The 12,957-nt window shown below is 47.3% G+C and overlaps 1 protein-coding gene across 9 annotated transcripts in view; it reads left to right on the top strand.

The window, feature by feature from the left end:
• The first annotated feature begins 883 nt into the window (after positions 1–883).
• FGFR2 (fibroblast growth factor receptor 2) overlaps positions 884–12,957 on the top strand; it is a 119,485-nt gene continuing 107,411 nt past the window's right edge. For 8 of the 9 annotated variants that reach the window (XM_054521367.2, XM_054521366.2, XM_024252941.3 and 5 more), the window contains exons 1-2: positions 1,158–1,286; positions 5,314–5,589. In XM_054521367.2, the coding sequence (XP_054377342.1) occupies positions 5,424–5,589 (166 nt within the window). In that variant the 5' untranslated portion in view covers positions 1,158–1,286; positions 5,314–5,423. 9 annotated transcript variants of the gene reach the window in all.

Below are 12,957 nucleotides of genomic sequence, written 5' to 3'. Positions count from 1 at the left end.
TGAATTTCTTTTTATTAATCCAAACATATATTATTAAACACTTTTTTTTATGCAATTTTGGCTTTTTCTGAGAGAGCCACATTCAAAGTCCAGCTCTCCTAGTAGCCAGCTATGTGATCCTAGGCAAATTACTTAACCTCTCTGATCCTTAGTTTCCTTATCAGAAACTGGGACTAGTATTCTGCAGGGTGGTTGGGCAGATGAAATAGAATCACCTGTGTAGTATGACCCTCCCATAGTAGGGCCTCCATTAATATTCAGTTTTTTCCTCTCATTTCTATTGTTCAGAAGGACAGAAACACGCAATGTCCTGCGAACGTTTCCAAGTGGCTTCCTCTCCTCCAAAAGCTTCAGCTGCCTGACAACCCTCCCCGCAGTATCAAGCAGGCGCATTTTAAAGTCTCTTTAGGGGGAGGGCAGGGTTAGAGCCTTCGGTCACTTGTTTTCTAACTTGACATAAAACAACGTAACGCAGTCGCTCAGCGAGCCGTTGGCCAGCCTCGCTCGCCCGGGGAGGAGCGAGGAGGTGGCGCGGGGCGCGGGGCGCGGGACCAGGCCTTATTCGGAGGCTCTCGCTGCATCCCTACGGCCGGATCGCGGCCGAGCCCTCGCCTCCCGGGCCGGTGTCTCCGGCTGCTCGGAGGCGTCGGGAGCCGCGCGGGACTCGGGGCGGCCCGGGCGCGCGGCGCTGATTGGCAGAGAGGGCGCCGCCGTCCAGGAAACGGCTCGGGTTTCAGTGGGGGCGTGACCCGCCGCGAGGAGGCGGCGGCGGCGGCGGCGGCGCGGGCGGCGGCTGCAGGAGAGCGCGGTGGAGAGCCGAGCGGGCGGGCGGCGGGTGCGGAGCGGGCGAGCGAGCGAGCGCGCGCGGCCGCCACAAAGCTCGGGCGCCGCGGGGCTGCATGCGGCGTACCTGGCCCGGCGCGGCGACTGCTCTCCGGGCTGGCGGGGGTCGGCCGCGAGCCCCGGGGGCCCCGAGGCCGCAGCTTGCCTGCGCGCTCTGAGCCTTCGCAACTCGCGAGCAAAGTTTGGTGGAGGCAACGCCAAGCTTGAGTCCTTTCTTCTTCTCGTTCCCCAAATCCGAGGGCAGCCCGCGGGCGTCATGCCCGCGCTCCTCCGCAGCCGGGGGTGCGCGTGAAGCCCGGGAGGCTTGGCGCCGGCGAAGACCCAAGGACCACCCTTCTGCGTTTGGAGTTGCTCCCCCCAACCCCGGGCTCGTCGCTTTCTCCATCCCGACCCACGCGGGGCGCGGGGACAACACAGATCGCGGAGGAGCGTTGCCATTCAAGGTAATCGCCGCGCAAGACGCCTCGGGGAGCTTCGCCAGCCGGGGACGTGGGCGCCACGGGAGCCCGGGACGCCGGGTGCTCCGTCCTCCGGGCGGGGGGCGCGGAAGGACTGGCATTGTGGAGGACGCTCCGTGTCCTCCCTCTGTGGCTGCATAGGTGATGGGGGAGGTGGGTGCGTGCTGACGGCCGGCGTTCTGGAAGTTCTGCCTCTGCTACCCCCATCCAGATGCTGACATCTGCTTCTGGCGTTGACGCCCCCCTCCCTGTCAAACCCTGGCGGGCGCATTCTCGCTGACTGGGCGCGTTTCTCCGACCCCAGAGCAGACGGGCGGAAGGTTCGCCTGCCCGTGGCACAGCCCCGCAGGCCGGGTCCCGGGGGGCATCTCCGAGGTGCCCCATCCATGGGTCCTGGGAACTTCCTTCCGTACCATCCAGGCCCCGCGGAGACCCCTTTTTCGGGAGGGGGCCGCTGGGGTGGGGCCGGTGACATCCCGTAGGGGTGGCGATGGCCAGGGGTGGCACTGCTGGGGAGGCGACGGCTCCGGTGCCGGGTTTTCGGTGCCTGGGCGCCCCTCGCCCGCAGCCGCCGTCGGCGCTGGAGAGAGCGCAGTGCGCCTGGGGCTAGGGGGCGAACTGGACCGACTTTTTCTAGTTCGCCTGTCTGCTCTGCCTCAGCGGCTGGGAGATGTCGAAAGCGCAGGCGAGTTCTAACTTGCGCGCTCATTCTTTCGGCCACGGGGCCGCGCTGGGGAAAAAAGCCGAGGGCCCTGCGTGGCGCTGGCTCCGACCCTCGCGGACCACGGACCTGGCGCAGGAGGCTGGCCCGGGGGCCACCAGCCTCCGTCGCTCTCCTTGCACCCCGCTCCCTTGCAAACCGTTCTCCAGACCCTCCTTCCTTTCTCCCAATTCAATAAAACCTACCCTTAAAGGCAAACCTGCTTTCAACTCAGGGCACCCATTATGTGTTTGGTGTGAAACGCTATCAACATTTAAAACTCCATTGTCTCCCTGGTCCCAAATCCCTGTAAATCTTCCACCGGGCTCGACTCATTTTCATCTGAAAAGCCTGTTTAGTTTGAATAGAAAAGCAATCAGGCGCCCCTCTCCCTTTCCCTGGAATGTCAATTAAAATGCAGATTTCTCTGAGCTCTTTAGCGCTCCGAGAAGGGGGAGAAAAACAGGATATTTCAGGCAAACAAATGAAAGAAGTGCTGCCCTGAAAGGGGGTGGTGGTGGGGAGCACTCCCAAGCTGCTCGCAAGTTCTGATTGGACGCAAACAGTAAACTGGGAGGGCATTGTGGTCCTGGGTCAGTGGTGTTTTTTGAGATTTCAATTTGTTGAGGAATTTCCCCCCAGACTTGACCCCTTGACAGCTCCCGCTCCTACTCAGTGCTGGGGAGAAGTAGGGAGGCCTTAAGCGAAGAGATGGGTCTGCACTTTGGAGGAGCCGGGCACTGTTGACTTTCCTGATGTGAAATCTACCCAGGAACAAAACACCAGGTGCTCCCAGTGGCCGAGCCAGCAGTGGACAGATCACCCCTTAGGTGGAAACCCAAAGCGGAGGGCACTGTATTGGTCTGCCTTCTTGGAGGGCGGGGATTTTGGGAATGTCATGGTAAATTGAAGAGCCCAGCACAGGCCCGGCATGGGGACCGCTCCGCAGCCAAGCCCTTCCTGCTTGTCACTCTGCCTGTCTTTGGGGGCAGGCTTGTGCCGAGGTGAAAATGGACTGGGGGGGCGGGCGGCCGAGAAGAGCCATCCATCAGAGGGAGGGTGACAACTCCTCCCGCGTGCAGGCTGAGAAGAGAGTTCCCTTTCAAGGGGAAAAATAAACACGCTGGGGCTTTCACTGGGGCTCAGACTCCAGGAAGGATTATGGTATTGAAGGCAGGAAGCCGGGATTGTGGCCGCCAGCGGCATGCTGGGCCTGTGTTCCCAACACCGAGCCTGGGGACCTAATTATCCTGCCTAGGAGGTCGCACCATACTTTTGTCCACTGGGGTGAGGAACTGTGCAGACCTGTCGCCTTAGGTCTCCGCCTTCCAGAGTTTTGGGGAGGGGGCTGCCGTGGAGTTTGGGCCTGGAAATGGCTGAAATGCACATTTCTAGTGCCAGCTAGCGGGATGATGGAATGGCTTGAGATTCAGCGGAGCGCCCTGTCCACCTTTCTCTACCTGGAGCCAAGGAGGCTCCTCTGGGCAGGGACAGGTGGGCGAGCAGGCTGGGGAAGGAGCCTGGGGTGAAACCTCTGCGAGGACTTAGGATTGTTCCTGAAGTCGTGTTAGAGGTAGAAAATTCCCCTGCATTCTGGAAATGCTTAGTAAATCAATGAGAATGTTTGTGTACTTTCCTCCCACATGTATGTAGAAATAGATCCGAAATTATCTTTTGAGGCTCTTGACTAAGAGGAAAGAAAAGTTAGGAGGAAAAATCTTTCAAGCTATCTGAAAGCACATGCACACACGGTGCACGCACACACACCGTGCACGCACACACACCATGTATGCGCACACACCGTGCACGCACACACACTGTGTACACACACACACACACACACACACTGCACACATACTTTTCTTGCTTTTGCTGTGAATCACACCGTTTCACCTGTGCTATCTTTGAAGCAGAGGTTTTCTTTATTCCTCCTTTGGAAATGATGTGGCATATTCTTTTCCCTCATCCATTTTTATCCTCAGTCAAAGCTAAAATGAGCAGTTTTTAAGATGAGATTTGGGGAGGCTCCAGCAGTGTTGAAATCCTATGACATAACTTGAAACATCGAGTGGGTACATAAAAAATGTAGAGTTTAGAGATTTTTGTATTAAAGGCCTCCCTCCCACCCCCAGTCTTAGAAAATGTGGTTCATTCTTGCGGTTCACAGAATCTGAAGCCTGAGATTGATGAGCCCCTTCTTGTGATTGTTTTAATCATTCTCTAAAGTTTGTGTATTTTACTGTACCCTTAGTCACAGAGGGTACTGAGTGAATTTAAAGTTGCTTGGAATATATTAAGCTTTCTTGGAAAATTCTCTTTCCCTTGGATCAAATGGGTGAACAGAATATTAAGTTGAGTGTCCTCTTCTAACTTATACTCTGAAAATGTAGCCAATAGGTTTGCATATTGAAAGTTATTTGTCCAATCACATACCCTGACTATAATTTACATAATTTACATCATCATTATTAATAAATTCCTGCATTATTCATCAGAATTTGCATCTGCTCAGTTTCCTAACCCTTCTACAGAGGTTGAAGACATTTAGCAGCCCTGGACTCTGCCATTTAGTCACAGGGGAAGGGAATTCAGGCTTCGAAGTCCTTTTTGGATCAGCTGCGTTGAATGCACTGCAGTTGTGTTCACTCTTCGTAAGTGGCTGCTTGGCGGAAGACTGAAAGACACTTCTCCATTTGAAAATGAATCCTGACAAGTGTAAACTGGTGGGAATTTTCTGTAGCCTTCCTGGGATTCTTTTGATTTTGCTGGTCTCCTTTCTTCCCAAGAGCTACAGTGAGGGTGGGACAGACTGCTCACCTCCAGCCCAGCAGAAATACAGAGCTGTGAGCAGACGCCTCCAACAGTTTAGCTTTCTAAAGCCCAGTCGGACTAAGAGAAGGGAACGAGGTTGGTTATGCCAACCCGAGCATTTTTAACTTGCTTTTGTAGTTGCCCTTGAAACTAAGGTCACATTGCTTCTGCTCATTGAGGGCGGTGGAGGCGATAGTGGATAGTAGAAGAGAGCACACATTGCCTCACTGAAGTGGCTGCACGTATCTGAGTCCTGCAGCTACTGTTTTATCTCTGTTTCTTAAAAGTATGCTTTTAAAAAGATTAACCTCACACATTTCTGTGGACTGGTCTGGTGGAATCACCTGGGACTCTGAGGTGAGGATGGAAGGATTTAGCAGATAATGAAAAAGAACTCTGTTTGCACACATTTGAGAGGCTGAAAAATGGTTTTATCCCACTTGGGCTGGAGTGATTTGGCATTGGGGAAGGTTCCCTGACTCGCCAATCTCTTTCCTTTAGTGACTGCAGAGCAGCAGCGGCGGAGCCAGCGGCGGCAGCGCCTCGGTTCCTGAGCCCACCGCAGGCTGAAGGCATTGCGCGCAGTCCATGCCCGTAGAGGAAGTGTGCAGATGGGATTAACGTCCACATGGAGATATGGAAGAGGACCAGGGATTGGTACCATAACCATGGTCAGCTGGGGTCGTTTCATCTGCCTGGTCGTGGTCACCATGGCAACCTTGTCCCTGGCCCGGCCCTCCTTCAGTTTAGTTGAGGATACCACATTAGAGCCAGAAGGTAAGTCATTTAATTTCACTTTTCAAGTTTGTTTTGGGATTTGTCTGGGGGCAGATTGTTAAGGGCTGTTTTAGAATCAGCTACCCTTGTATTGTAAATGGGGCTTCTAAGAGCACCTGATCGTGGTCTCTTGGCTCCCGGCAAGGCAGAGCTGATGAGAGAAGGTCCTTTGCCGCAACACTGCAGGCAGGATGGTGTAGTTTGGTGGTTTCTTGCTGTGTGTGTTTCTCTGTGCTGGGTGAGGGAGACAGCTGGGAGTTCGCCTTTATCCAGTGCCCGAGAGAGCTGTGGAAGGGACGAACCTTTGGAGGATGAATGTTCATCTCTAGTCTCCCCCAGCAGCATTCCTACTGCTTACGATGTAAAGAATTGCTATTTTCTGACAAAAGGAACCACTAAAAGAAATTGCCAACATCTGAAATGCTGACGTCTTATTTTCATTGTTTAAGGAGAAAAGAAGGTTCTGAAGTTTAGCACAGAGAGAGAGGCTTGACATCTCAGAAATTTTTTTTTAGCCATTGTAATTCATAATACTTAAGCAATACATCATCACAGAGTGGCAGATTCTATTTTAGGTAAACTTGAAAGTGAATGTGCCAGGGGATCTCCTCCAGCTCTGAGAACCTCCAAGTATCACAGGGCATGCGCCGGTGTCACAGCTTTGGAAATTTAATTTTCAAGGTGTAAGTCCAATTGTGAGGACTACATGAGGCTGAATTATTCAGCTTAGCAGATTTCGAATCTCTCTCCCAGCCCTTTGGAGACAACGTGAGCCAAGCCTCTACTTGGTGCTGCATTGAAATCTGTCATCAGTAGGGAATATTGGTAGCTGAGTTATTTTTCGAGTGGTAATCCGAGAATAAAACGGCAGATCCCAGCACTCATCACCACTTAATGAACCTGTTTGCGGAGAACCCACCTGGTGCCTGCCTGGCTTTAGGAACCCGCAGCAGTCCGAGTGGTGTCTGGGGTAAGCTGAGCTGCTCTGGGAACACTGAGCTGCTCTGCTTCGTGCGTGGGGTGAATGAACAGCACACTTACCCAGTGGGGTAGGCTGGGAGAGGACAGAGAGCCCAGCCTCCTTAGCCAGATCAGGACAATTTAGGAAGGAGGGTTGTGTCCATCTGAGATGAGAGTTCTGAGAGACATGGGCTCCCGAGGAAGACCCCAGGCACGTGTCATTAAAGGATGAGGACCGAAGCACTTATCACCTGAAGCAATCGTGTGAGACTGGGGAACTTTTTGTTACACAGAGGGATGGCAGCTCTATAATTAACAGGTGTGGTGACATCTCCCTACGTCTCTGGGAAGGGAATCTGGTAGGAGTTTGTGTCTGAGGCTTGTATAGCTACAGCTACAGGCCGATTACGGAACTGCCTCTTGGTGATTTGTGCTGGGACACTAGGATGAATGTAATTTGCAGTGGTGATGCATTTTTACAGGGCTTTCATGTAAGAGGGAAAAAGTTCCTGGTTTCTGAAAGTCATGCCTGTACGTCTTTAATTTTGCTAATAATTAAAATGGATGTTTCCGTAATTGCTGGTTTTCCCTTGAGTGCATGGCTGAGCAAAAACTGAGGAGGCTGAGCTGGGATTTCCTACAGTGTGGGCTTTAGGAGCAACCCAGGTTAGGGAAAAACTGTCATTTTTCATTTTGGCTTTTCAGGGCAGTGTTATTGTGAGTTTATTTCAACATAAAGTGTAAAATGGTCCCGGAGCATTTGTTTTACTATATTTAATTCTTGAAGGAAGTTTAAAATTGTGTATACATGCAGGGAGGGACAGGTGAGGCAGAGGGAAGAAATAGTGGAAAGAGACGAAGTTCCCCGAATGAGTCTTTGTGTAAGAATTTACATCCAACAATGTGGGTATTGTTGGAAGCAGGCCTGCTCAACCTGGGATCTGTGGATGCACTTATGGATCAGGAAGGAGGTCCATGAAGTTCTGGAAATTTTAGGTAATATTTTGTTAATGTCCTTTTGTGCATTTTTATGGGTTTATAGTTTCCATGAGCTATGAGTTCATTTGCATCCAGAATTATGAGATGGAAAAGAAAAGATGTCTTAGAGGAAGGTGCAAAACCTGACAAAGAGGAGGCTTTGGAAAAGCATACAAGTCCCAGGCCTCAGTTTCCCTTTCTGTCATCTGAGGGCTTGAGAAGATGATCTTTAGGGTCTCTTCATTAATAGTCATTGAATATTAATGTCCTCAGAAGTCTTCTGACTCTTCCACCAAAAGGTTGTTAGGAGATTTCCATTTGACCTGAACATAAAGAGCAATTAGCACAGGGGCTGGCATCCAGTGAGCATCGGGTGCATGGCCTTGTCACCATTGTCGCCAGGGAGCTGGGAACATGGGTCTTCCCAGTCCCGAGGGCTGGCTGTGCCAGGTGCCACAATGTCAAAAAACATCTAGGCTTTTGGAGACAGTTGAGAAGAAAGTTGTTTTTGGATGGAGGAGACCCTTGGTGTTTCCAGGAAGCTGTGTTTGCTTTCTGTAGGGTCCCCACTTCCCCTCATCTGTTAGTCTAATACTGGCCACTGATTTGAGCCCTAAGACCAGTTCTTCTGCTGCAGGAGTTCGCTTTGGTGTCAGAGGTGATTAGGAAGGTCATTGAATTATAGATGAGAAAGGAGTTTTTAACAACTGAAAATGGGCTCAGGTTTAGGCTCTGTGCTGGTGAATTGGAGAGAGAGAGAGAGAGAGAGTGTGTGTGTGTGTGTGTGTGCGCGCGCGTGCGCGCGTGCGTGCCTGTGCCCCTGTCCATCAGTTCTCCATGATTAGAACAACTATAGCTTTGGTTAGCAGTAAGTTCCACCTTGACCTTCTGTGCACCAAGGTCTTATCTTGTAAGACTTTTTGGTTTGCTAATTTATTTGGAAGCTCGGTTTAGATAATGTCTATTGGATAGGAGAAAAATGTGACTGAGGAGTTCCAGGAAGAAGCCTGGGCCCTAACACTAGAGGGTCCTTTTCTTTTGGCCCTTCAGGGAAAGGTTATGTTTAGTCATCTTGGCTTTGTACAATATCGTATCATATCATATGTCATACCGTATATCATATATATCATTTGTCTTCTGGACACTTTCTGAAGTAGTAGCAGTGGGGTTGGGCCCACTTAATTGACTTAAGAAAATAATCTCTAGAAGATTTTAGTTTTTAATGTTTCAGATTAAATATGAGTTTTCCAATTGGTCATTCATTGTTAATTTCCTTTTGGCCATTCATTGTTATAGGGCACCAGCAGAGGAGTGAAAACATGGTTATTGACTCGAAGGGGGGCAGTCCTCAATGCCAAGTACTATTCTGTTGATTAACATTATAAATATTTGAAGTCTAGTCAAGCTTGATTACCCTGAGAGGGGGCAACTCTTACTTTCAAGTTCTTCCTGACATTGTCACCTACTCTGGTTAATTAAGTCATTGTTGACATTAATGGCATCTTTGTTTACACCAACCCAGTAGGAGCTAAAATGAAAGGGCTTTTCAACCCTAAACCCTTAATTACTTTCCCACCCTCCACAGAGTGTGACTCTGAAAAGTAACAACCTGAAAAAAGTAGTTTGTGTAGCAATTTTTTGTCAATCTTCTGAGAGGTGATGCTCTCCTGGACCAGCGTGAGTTGGTCCAGAGTTCAGCAGCAGAAACATTGGGGACAGGATCTACACAGAGACCTCCCTAAGTCAGATTTTTCCCGTATGGTTTAAGTCCTTTGTTAGAGGTATTGTAAATGCTAAAATATTAACCATACGCCTTTAGTTGCGAGTTAAAAGAAAGGAAGAAAGAATATATCCGCATACCAAGAGTGAATGATTTGAAATAATCTTCTGTTTCGTATTATGTGCATCTTTGTTTTTCAATATGAGTGTTAATATTTAAGAGTTGACTGTAACTTGATAGTTAGCTTTGGAACAAGGACTTATTCTTGGTCAATTAAACCAAATACAGGCTTACGCAGTTAAATATGCAATGAAGTACACATTCTTTATTAGTATATAAAGTGTTTCACAATTCATAGACCAAGAGCCGTGTTTAATATTACTTATAGAGCAGAAATCTGGCAAGCCCAGAGAACTGGTACTTGTATCATTTTATACTGGCTCTCTCTGATTCAAATTTGGGGTATATGTGTGTGTTTCTGTTTTGTCTGTTTATTTCAACCAGTTAAAAGACAGAGCACTTACTATGCCAATGGCCCCGCATCAAGCCATAAGTAAAGACTTTATTCCTTTCAAGTCTTTCTGACCCAGTTGAGGGTGAGAATTCACAAAACCACAGCAATCCAATATGAGATGTTTTTAATATCAGACTTAACAAATAATTACATGGCTATGAAATAACTGGGGTGGTGTTTAAACTGGAAGTGTTTTGTTTAATGTTCGTAGTTTCAATAAAATGTATCCACTAGTCTTCCAGTTTGCAGACTGTTGTTTAGGTGTTTGTTTAGCCAGGGTAATTGTTAAAAACTCCCTCTAATCTAGCTTACTCTTACATTTCCATTGAAGCTAATTTTAGTCATTGAAGGAAAACATGGGAAATTGATTTTTGGGTGCCTGGCTGTTAAGCTGTGTAGGAAATATAGCTGGTGTGCTAGTCTCCACTGTACTGGTCTGATTCTTGGCAGGGGGACATCTCTGTAGGCAGTTCAGAAATTATTTTTTGGAAGTTTTTTAGGCTGTTCCACAGATAATTCTGATCCAGTAGGTTTTATGCAACTGTGCAAAATGCTTATGGTCTCTATTTTTTTTTTCCTTGGGAGATGATTTTAGCCTTTGGTTTTTTGTTTGTTTTTGTTTTTTGAGACAGAGTCTTGATCTGCCACCCAGGCTGGAGTACAGTGGTGCAATTGTACCCTCACTGTATCCTCAAACTTGGCTCACTATACCCTCGAACTCCTGGGCTGAAGGGGTCCTCCAACCTCCTGAGTAGCTGGGACAACAGGCCTGGATAATTTTTAAAAATATTTTGTAGATATGGGGTTTCGCCATGTTGCTCAGGCTGGTCTCCAACTCCTGGCCTCAAGCGATCCTCCAGCCTTGGCCTCCCAAAGTGCTGGGATTACAAATGTGAACCACCACGCCTGTCCTAGCCTTAAGTTTTGCATTTTTTTCATCTTTTTGCTGTATCCCATGTGAGATTTAGAGATGGCTCTACTTTTTTTTAGCTTTCCTAGCATTGAAATGCTTGGTGTTGCTAACCATACCCCATCTTTACCACACCGTCTTCCTCCCTGACTTGCCTTCTTAGTGTAGTTTGGTCAAGATCTTGAGGCCAAGTTCTTTTTTTAAAAATTTAGCTTTTATTTTAGGTTTGGGGGTACATGTGAAGGTTTGTTATATAGGTAAACTCGTGTCATGGGGGTTCGTTGTACAGATTGTTTCATCACCCAGGCATTAAGCCTAGTACCCAATAGCTATTTTTTCTGCTCCTCTCTCTCCTCCCACCCACCCTCCACCCTCAAGTAGACCTCAGTGTCTGTTGTTCTTTTCTTTGTGTTCATGAGTTTTCGTCATTTAGCTCCCACTTATAAATGAGAATATGCAGTATTTGGTTTTCTGTATTTGGTTTGTTGCTAAGGATAATGGCCTCCAGCTCCATCCATGTTCTTGCAAAAGACATGATCTTGCTCTTTTTTATGGCTGCATAGTATTCTATGGTGCATACGTACTACATTTTCTTTATCCAATCTGTTCTTGATGAGCATTTAGGTAGATTCCATGTCTTTGCTATTGTGAATAGTGCTGCAGTGAACATTTGTGTGTGTGTGTCTTTATGGTAGAATGATTTATGTTCCTTTGGGTATATACCCAGTAATGGGATTGCTGGGTCAAATGGTAGTTCTGCTTTTAGCTCTTTGAGTAATCACCACACGGCTTTCCACAATTATTGGGCTAATTCGCACTCCTGCTAACAGTATATAAGTGTTTCCTTTTCTCTGCAATCTCACCAGCATCTATTATTTTTTGACGTTTGATTAATAGCCATTCTGACTTGGTGAGATGGTATCTCATCGTGGTTTTGATTTGCATTTCTCTAGTGATGAGCTTTTTTTTTCATATGCTTGTGGGACGCATATATGTCTTCTTTTGAAAAGTGTCTGTTCATGTCCTTTGCCCACTTTTTATGTGGTTACTTGTTTTTGTCTTGTAAATTTAAGTTCCTTATAGATGCTGGACATTAGATCTTTGTTAGATGCATAGTTTACAAATGTTTTATCCCATTACATAGGTTGTCTATTTACTCTGTTGATAGTTTCTTTTGCTGTGCAGAAGCTCTTAAGTTTAATTAGGTCTCATTTGTCAATTTTTGCTTTTGTTGTGATTGCTTTTGATGTCTTTGTCATGAAATCTTTGCCCATTCCTATGTCCAGGATGGTATATTGCCTAGGTTGTCTTCCAGGGTTTTATAGTTTTGGGTTTTACATTTAAGTCTTTCTTCCATCTTGAGGTGATTTTTTGTATATGGTATAAGGAAGGGGTCAGCTTCAATCTTCTGCATATGGCTAGCCAGTTATCCCAGTACCATTTATTCAATAGGGAGTCTTTTCCCCAATTGCTTGTTTTCATCAGTTTTGTCGAAGATCAGATGGTCGTAGGGGTGCAGTAGGTGTGTTGCCTTATTTCTGGGCTCTCTATTCTGTTCCATTGGTCTGCATGCCGGTTTTTATACCAGTACCATGCTGTTTTGGTTACTGTAGCCCCACAGTATAGTTTGAAGTCAGGTAATGTGATGCCCCCAGCTTTGTTATTTGTGCTTAGAATTGCCTTGGCTATTCAGAGGCTAAGTTCTTTTAAGGAGAGGTCTGATTGAACAAGATGCTGGACAGGTCATTGTGGTGGTCCTTCATGTCTTGAAGATGTCTCCTTCTGTAATAGACAAAAGTCACACTTTTTACAAGTTTCGCTTTCCTCACCATGATTTGTATGTGGTAGCTGACTTCTATTTATATAACTTCAAGCTCTTACCATTTAAATATTTATACACAAGTATGAATCATTGGGACAAGCCATGGCCATCCTTGAAGAGTGTGTGTCAAGTAAAATAGGCGTGCTTTAGATTTCTGTAGTTTTGGTTTTGGGAAACCGGTACCATGGCAGAGTTTTCAGATGCTGTGTGTGTCATTTACTCCACTTTGGAATACTGTAAGTAATTCTGCGCCATTGTGGACTTTGGCCACATCATGCCACTCTCAAAAACTTCTGATTCTTTTTGACAGTACCAAGTCAAGGGGCTACGCTGTTGTAGATTCTTTCCTTTAACCCCTTGTCTAACTAAAGAATGGTAAATTCCAATTCATTTCAGAATGGAATGCACACATATAGAATTTCAGGTTATGCTGAATGTGTTTTATGATGAGGCTAAAAATAGCT

The sequence above is a fragment of the Pongo abelii genome, chromosome 8, assembly GCF_028885655.2.
Source record: "Pongo abelii isolate AG06213 chromosome 8, NHGRI_mPonAbe1-v2.0_pri, whole genome shotgun sequence".
Lineage (NCBI taxonomy): Eukaryota > Metazoa > Chordata > Mammalia > Primates > Hominidae > Pongo > Pongo abelii.
Note: the sequence above shows the minus strand (reverse complement) of the source record. Positions and strands in the feature narration are given on the sequence as shown.